Raw genomic sequence first — 8,524 nt, 5'->3', positions numbered from 1 at the left:
TTCGAACACAATTAATAATCTCATTGACCAGTGTCGATTTTGTATTAAAATAAAATTAGAAACGACACATATATTCACGATAAAATAGTGTACTTGCGCTTGATCAATAACTGCAACTTAATCTTCTAATCCGGTTGAGTGTTGTTGTGGCCATAGTTTTGTTGAGAATTTTGTTTAATAATGTTAACCAATGTATCTAATTTAGTAGGATGCGCTATTTGCAAAACCATGTGCGCTTCTTCTAAAATTAAGAGACCGTTATGCGCGTCACTAGCTGATAGATTGTGTGTCGATATCACATGTCGTCTCCAAGCCGCATGCGTAGGAAGAACCTGAAAATTATAAAAATAAAAATTATTGTTCATCAAACACACATTAGAATTCAAGTATGATTAATTTGATTTGCTTTATCCTGAAACAAATTAGAAAATTTCGCAAACTTACTTGTAAACACCACTTGCAATTAAGAGATGGAGAGATAGTATGAACGGCTTTTATGTGTCTTCTACGAAAACCCCAACTCGTGTAAGCTCTGTCGCAAAAAGGGCAGGGAAACGGTGGATATGTCGAATGTCCCCCTTTTATAGTTTCTTCCGATAAATCTGTAGGTCCTGGCTCAGTGAATATAGGAAATCCGGATTTCAGAACTTCAGAATTGTGATTCACAGGCAAATTTGAGATCTCGGAATAATCTAACATTTGTTCGACACAAGATTGATTTGGTGAATCAGATCGTGGATTCTCCAACATGTTAGAAGTATTCCACAATAAAGTCTGTTCAACTGCAAGCGGATTTTTCTCGTGTGTTCGTGAACCTGGAGAAATGTTGCGAGCTTCGGCTATCACTTTCAGAATCGGCTTTGATGATCCTATAAGGAATTTCTATTATTTAAATTGTTTTTTATAAATAAAAAGAAAATAAGACGCGTATCAATTAATATTAGTCGATTTGATATATACTATACGGCAAATAAGTGATATACATATATATATATATAAATATATATAAATGAGTGATATACATATATATATATCACTCATTTATATATATATACAGGGTGTCCCAGAATTGCCGTACAATCTCTCGTAGGCAGGTAGAAGGAGTAAAACTGAGTCAAAAAGTCCTGAACCATTTTTTTCTATTATTTATAATAAAGGAGTAATTATTGAGTAAATCAGGCCAATCAGCGCAGATCTTTAGCCAGACGCACGTCAGTGAGCCGCGCGCCTGGTGTGTGTGAGTGCTCACTGACGTGTGCCCGGCTAAAGGTCTGCGCTGATTGGCCTGATTTACTCAATAATTACTCCTTTATTATAAATAATAGAAAAAAATGGTTCAGGACTTTTCGACTCAGTTTTACTCCTTCTACCTGCCTACGAAAGATTGTACGGCAATTCTGGGACACCCTGTATATATATATATATATAATCGTATCTGTTTGATATTTTAGTAAATATTTCTTCTTCATTTTGTTTTTTTTTTTTAACATACACAATACAAAAAATACGATTTACACACACATACACGCAGTACTCTAAAGTTTTAAATAATACAAACACTATTCACATTACATATTGCCCTGTTCGTGATTTTGAGGTTTAAGATTACCCAACTATTATTTACATTTATAAAATATATGCAAAATATTTTCTTTCTTAAAAATCTTTTAGATAATCATCGCCTTTATAACTATCACATAACGTAGCACTCTTTTTTTGTATAAGTATTCGATATATGATAATTAAAGGAATATAACAGGTGCATTGAAATAAAAAGACTATTAAAAATGAAAAATAGTTTATTTTGTAACCAGTCGTTTGTCTTGTCTACAATATTATCGATTTAAATAATCACCAATTCGAAACTATCAATACATTTCAACAAACAGCTGTGCTACCAATGAGAACTCGGTTTTACACGTAAACAGAGATCAAGGACAGCGTAAGCTTCGAGAAATGGACTATATAAGGAAATATCGCGCACACGTTGGTTCACAACGTGTATCCTAAATAGTTCGTGATGTATCCTGAATAAATTATTCAACTTTCTGCTGTGATTTAAATATTCTACAAGCATATCTTAAACTCACTATATCTCTGTACGAGAACTACAATTTCTTTTTCTGTAAGTGTACATATAGTTGCCGTGGTCGTAGCGTGCAGCAATTTCACGCGCGCATATGATCATACACGCTTTTTTGTGTACATACACATATTTACATATATACCATACATATACTTCTAGTACATGTACGTGTTCGCACGCATAACGGATGCATATATACACGCGCATCCTGTTCAGATATTGATAATGTGTGAGCGAGTACGTGATGAATATATTCAAGTGCGAAAAAGAAAAAGAGAGAGAGAGGAAGAGAGAGAGAGAGAGAGAGAGAGAGAGAGAGAGAGAGAGAGAGAAAGAGAGAGAAACTCGTGTCTCCCTTATGTGTCGACTTTTTAACAATATGTTACTACCAAGGAGTACGAGTTCTCGCATGAACATGCTGTAAATAAATAAACCAAGAGAAGGAATGTTATATTATTTAAATTGTCACATGTACAAAATAAACAAAGTTGTAGTTAGGCGATTGACCTCGCTCATAAGTGTGTTTGAGAAATATGAAAAATCTTTAATAAACACACAGCGTACGAACACACAAAAAGAGGACGGAAAAAGAGATTAAATAAAAAATCTTTTTTGGGATACGAAAGGAAAGGAGATTTCTATCGATACGGTGAAAATTAGAATATAAAACGAAGAAGGCTTATAATTATTCACTACCCGTCACATCGAGTAGTGAACTTTGAAGCGTATGAATATCTTGAATATCTTGCGTCTACAACGTTCTTTCTAAGTCACCCTGTCACCCCGAAGTCTACAATCTAGATTCATCATGACAAATAAGAGAAAACTCTTGCTCCTATTCATATAAACTTCCGTGATTTTAATCACACCTGCCAATCGCGTCCGTCTCTTCTTTCCCCGTAATAGGGGAATATACACAACTCTTACTGTCTACTTACATCAATTTTTTTACAACATTCTAGGTGTAAAGCTCACACCGAGAGAAACAAGCGGGAACGAGCCTCGCAACGTCTGGATGGATAAAAACGGGGCGACGGGTTTACAAGAACGAATCCTATTCGAGCCAGTGAAAACGTTTCCGTTTTACTCCTGACTTGAAACGCCCTAGTCATTGAGTGTAAACTGAACGTCTCTGAAATAAATACCTTTTCAAACCTCTATTGCTAGTGTCGATTTTGGTTACGCAATTCTTCCAGGTCTCTTCCCACTCAATGCTGTTAGGCGCTATGCCGCTAAAGTGCAATAAAACTTCCCGAATCAGATGTATCTTATTACTGTCAAACTGCTGCTTGCCCATCTTGCCGTTGACGTTGCAGAGAATCCTCTCCTCGGGTGTAAAAAGAATCTTCATGAGGTCACAAGCGAGATGGTCCATCGGTCGTGATGACGCCCAGGTCGAGATTATATCAGGATTTGGCAAGAGATCGGCGTAAGGTAGGTGCTGATACGAGTAAAGCTGCGGCTTGACGTCCGAGAATCCACTTAGACCGGACAAGCCGGAAATGTCTTCAGCAGGACTGTTCCCAGACCCTGCCACACACATCAGCACAGCACGCTTTAGACACGGACTGTCTCACACACGTGAATATTACGCGCACAACATAAAGAAAATGCGAGCGAGTGTACGTTAAAGGCTATAATGAAGAACTGCATCTTCCATTTCACATATGCACCGCTCACGCATGCAGACACGCATACGCTTATGCACCGCCCATCGAAGCGTGACGTTCAAGTCAACTTCGTTCTCATACTCTTCGAATTCCGGAAATAAACATCGCAAAGATTACTGCCAGAGTGTACGCAAATTATTGCAAATCAATCGCGATTTCAGATATTATGATAAAATTTTTTTACATTGAATATATAATGTGTGGAAATTTATTTTATTCTATTGCAAAAATGTTTATATTATGACGTTTAGGTATTGTTATTTACGTTTTGTTATTTACGTCGCTCTCATTGCCTTTTTGATATAATTCTCTTTATTCACGTGCATGCAATCTTTGCTTTTTTATCCTTTTCGCGATCTTTGTAGCACAGCAAATAAAGAAAATTGGCGTGCTGCGCCAAAACGAGCAAAACAGAATATGCAGTAAAAGCGAACAGAAGATTAAAAAAAGCTACGATTTGCGGTACCAAAGAAAAAACTTTGATACTATAGTAGCCGAACATGTATACAGATGGTGAATAGCACACAACTGTGTGTTGTAACATTTGTGTATGTGATAATGAAAATCATAAATTATAATATTATATAATAAATAACAACTTCTGTCTAACAATTCTCTAGATTTTAAAAATACAATCATGATCTTTGTATTAGATTACTGCAATTTTATAGACCAATTGAAGATAATATTTTTCTTATGATATATATGTATGTGTATGTACACACATTCTTACGTGTCAAACTTTAATATGATATAATTAGAATGAAAATAATCAACAAGAATAATGCTTTTGCGGTTATAAAATGACGACAAATTTAATGTTTCTTTAATAAAACTACTATTACTTTGCAGTATGTTTAAAGTAAAACAAATTGTGTAACACACAATCTTGCTTCTCATATTTAAATTTTTATCTAAGAAATATAAATTTGTATTAAATAAGAACATATAAAAATAAAAATTATATAAATTCACATTTGTCATAAGGTAGAAAATTAGCAAAACATAAAACTGCTAAAAATTTAAATGTTGCACAGTTAATATACTTAATGTTATAGCAGAAACACAGGATCTAATTACAAGATATATTTATACACACCTGTTAAATAACGCATATCGCTTTATATGATTCAAAATAGAAGAGATTTTCAATAAATTTTTTATACAAACCTTGATTTCCATCTGTTTGTCCTGTATCTAGCCTTTCTCTTGAATCTTTATCTAAAGGAGACTGTTTTTGAAGGTCTTCTACTGCCACTTCCAATGGTTCTATCTGAAAAATATTTGATTTAAACACTAAATTTTAATATATATGTACATATAATATATATATATATATATATATATACACACACATATATACATACATGTATGTATACATATACATATAAATGCACAACTCTTATCAATATATTCTAATTTTTTATTTTATTTTTTAGAACTAACTTTCATCTCCAAACGATGATACACTGGATTGGGTAATGTTTCAGGCAACATGTACTCTCCATCTTTTCCACTTTGATCACTGGTAGCAGATTCATTTGTATTTTCTGATTGTGATATTCTAGGTGTCAGTGCTTTTTCTAAAATAGAATTATTTTGTTGTTTGTTAAGTTTCTGTTTCTTCTTAGGTGCTTCCTCTTTAGTAAGTGTTGCATCTTCACTCTCAGCTTGCTCTAATTCAGCCAATCGTTTGTAGGACTCCTTTCCAAAAATGTCTCCACCAGATAGACCTCGAATTTGTAATGTTTCTGCTGCTTTTAAGAGTGCTGGTAAATTCTTTTGTTCAATATTCACCTCTCCTTTATATATAAATATAAGTAATGCCTCCAATTCACTAAAGTGTACATCCTGAAGTATTATAACTGGATGTTGACATGGATTTGTCTAAAATAAAAATACAAAAAGATAAAAAGTAGTGTTAGAATATAAATCTACATTATATTATATAAGTTATATTTATTTTGTTTTTTACTGAAAACAACTTTTTCATATTTATAAATATAATATTTCTTGTTTAAATGAGAACATAAGTGATAATTTTTCAAATAAAATTGTTTTGTTAATCAATTATTTATGCATTAAACATGCATAAATAATTACATATGTATGTTATATATATATGCTTAATTATATACACATATTATTAATATTATTATTTTACAAGTTTAATTTGTGACTTCTAAAACTTCTACATATTGTATGTGTGTTATGACAGTACATGTCTATATAAATGTATATCACACAACAATCTATCTCTTATTAAAAACAATATATATCACTAAAATATTATAGAAATATGAAAAATGTTTAGATTGAAAGTTTGGAACTATCTGACAAGTGTTTATTTAATAATATATATATATATATATATATATATATATATATGTAATATGTAATATATATTATATATATTATATATATTTTTATATATTTGTATATAATGGTTAGGCTTACAAATTATTATTTTATTTATTTTTAACCTTGACAATTCAAAGACTACATGCTGCTGTCAAATATTGTGTGCTCATAACACAAAGCACATGACAATATACATGCTAGGATCATTAGCAAACTAGATTTTTAAACAACTGACAAGGATAACTCGATTTATTGGCTTGCACATGAGAACAACTTGACAAGCTCACCTGAAAGATCTTCTTAAAAAAGGGACTGCTCGCCGAAAGTATCACCTTATGCGCTGTGAGACACTGTCCGTCACTCGCGAGTGTCACATCCACCAGACCCTCTTCTTCCCACAGGCTCTCGAAGCTGGTTGCAATATTGCTGAGAAAACTGTTCCACTTTAGACATATTTGACTTGACATGTCGTTCAGGCGACACACACGTAGTGTCTGGATGTATCGCACTGTAATGTTCGTGTACGCGAGGCAAACGCAAGCCTCCTCACGCGACAGCGGTGACAGCGAGCGCGGTGGTGAGACAGTAGTCGTACCAGGCACGCACAAACATCGTCAGAATCAGGAAAGCACTATACAGCATACTACAACACAGACACAGCCGAGAAGCATGGCCGTTGGCGATATATATTGGTTCACAATTGCGCATATTTGCGCGCGCCATTTTCGAACAACGCGCGAAATGTGTAGATCGAATTTTTCTCTATTGCTTGTAGACACGTACAATAAAGAAGAAATAAAGTACAATATATATCGTCACACACATGTATAAATAAATTTTACTTTTGTTAGAATGTTTTGTACAATTTGTTTATACATATACTATATATGTACAATCTACCTTGCACTGCCAATAACGTTCCCAGCACAACGATGTTCAAGAGATATCCGCTGAATAATCTCTGGATATTATAATATCTCTCAGATATCCATATTCTAAAATATCGTGTGCTGTGTGTATGAAATCTGCATATAATGTTTTTACTTTTTATTTGTGCGCAATCTAGGCTGATATCTAGGCCGTTCTGATATTCACTAACAGTATTAGAAATCTATAGAACATGTAATATAAAGATAGATATAGAGTTTTAGAATGGCAGTGAATATCGCAGCCGTGTTCTATTTAATAAAAAATCATATTTGTTTCAAATTAAATACATGTGTGTCCATAGTAATATGTAGAGAAAATTCGTTTAGTTTATTAAATATTGAATACTATTATAAAAATTAATATTTTACACATCTTGATTAAATTTTATATTTTACATAATCAGTATAAGCAATCCTACACAAAACAAAAATTTTATTAAACACCCATTAGACGTCAACAGTTTTATGCGATATCTAATAGATGTCTAATGGAGTTTTGTTCTGTGTGGAATTGTATATATATTTAGGAACTGTATCAGAAAATTTCAAAATCGTATCAAAAGATGACCGTTAATTTCATATGTTTAATGATTTTCTTTAGTGTACACATAAAAGTAACTAACAAGAATTTCTTCAAAAATCTTAGAATGTTACAAATATTTCTAATTCATAATATCCCACATAGCATCGTAAGTAGCGCAAACGTTTCTGCAACGGGTTTTCCGAAACTTAGCAACGTTTCGTGAAACGTTTCTAAAACGTCGTAGTAACGTAGCGGAAACGTCAAAATGTCCGCTTTTTAAGTTTCGGTCCGATTTTGTTGAAACGTGTGAGAAACGTTGCCCGATAAGTTGCAAAGTTTTTAATGTTTATATTTTTATAAACATTGTAAAATACATTTTTGAAATCATGCAGGTTTTGCCTGCTTAACCATTCTCCAGGAAGAAGTGATTACTTAAATAATTCTACCCTGCTGCTTCGTGTCCCAGCTGTAAGCGTACGAAAATACATAGAACGCGAAAACTTGTACAACTAAAAGTTTACACCGCGATACATAATGAGTATAAAACAAATACAAAAGTAACTTTTTCTTATATAATGTGTCTGTATTTTTTTTATTCTCTAAGATAAATCATAATTTCAAATATACATGAAAATGTTTTATGCGTACTCAGAAATTATTTTTATAATTACGTGCTTGTATGATTTTTAATCATAGATATTAATTCTCGCTAAGGCAATAATTTATTTTGTATATATTTCATACGCATATATAAATGATCTATATAGCAAAGTAATATGATTATCATTATTTTTTTTATATCTCGAAAAAGGTTCCCGCTTTCTTATATTATTATGAATACTGAATGTGTAAAGCCCCTTGCACAATGGACGGAATAGCGATAGCGATAGAAATAACAAAAGTTTTAAAGAGTTTATATTTAAAAATAAAGGTAGAAACAGCGGAATCTAACATA

The 8,524-nt window shown here is 32.7% G+C and overlaps 1 protein-coding gene across 1 annotated transcript; it reads right to left on the bottom strand.

The window, feature by feature from the left end:
- Positions 1-100: 100 nt before the first annotated feature.
- LOC109859092 lies at positions 101-6,760 on the bottom strand. The gene is made up of 6 exons (XM_020436986.1): positions 6,405-6,760; positions 5,203-5,643; positions 4,927-5,029; positions 3,210-3,616; positions 445-882; positions 101-332 (listed from the first exon to the last, which is right to left on the bottom strand). The coding sequence occupies exons 1-6, from the start codon at positions 6,582-6,584 to the stop codon at positions 126-128; spliced, it is 1,776 nt and encodes a 591-aa protein (XP_020292575.1). The 5' UTR covers positions 6,585-6,760; the 3' UTR covers positions 101-125.
- Positions 6,761-8,524: the final 1,764 nt, after the last annotated feature.

This window comes from Pseudomyrmex gracilis, unplaced genomic scaffold (genome assembly GCF_002006095.1).
Source record: "Pseudomyrmex gracilis isolate BER0280 unplaced genomic scaffold, ASM200609v1 scaffold_237, whole genome shotgun sequence".
Classification (NCBI taxonomy): domain Eukaryota; kingdom Metazoa; phylum Arthropoda; class Insecta; order Hymenoptera; family Formicidae; genus Pseudomyrmex; species Pseudomyrmex gracilis.
The sequence above is the reverse complement of the archived record's forward strand: the minus strand, read 5'-3'. Positions and strand labels throughout refer to the sequence as shown.

What these genes read in the sequence shown, in the direction of transcription:
- LOC109859092 (XM_020436986.1), bottom strand. Translation starts at nt 6,584, where the DNA reads ATGTCAAGTCAAATATGTCTAAAGTGGAACAGTTTTCTCAGCAATATT. An exon ending in ATCATCGTTTGGAGATGAAA is followed by an intron (nt 5,030 to 5,202) that starts GTTAGTTCTAAA and finishes AATATTTTTCAG; the next exon opens with ATAGAACCATTGGAAGTGGC. An exon ending in ATTGCAAGTGGTGTTTACAA is followed by an intron (nt 333 to 444) that starts GTAAGTTTGCGA and finishes TATAATTTTCAG; the next exon opens with GTTCTTCCTACGCATGCGGC.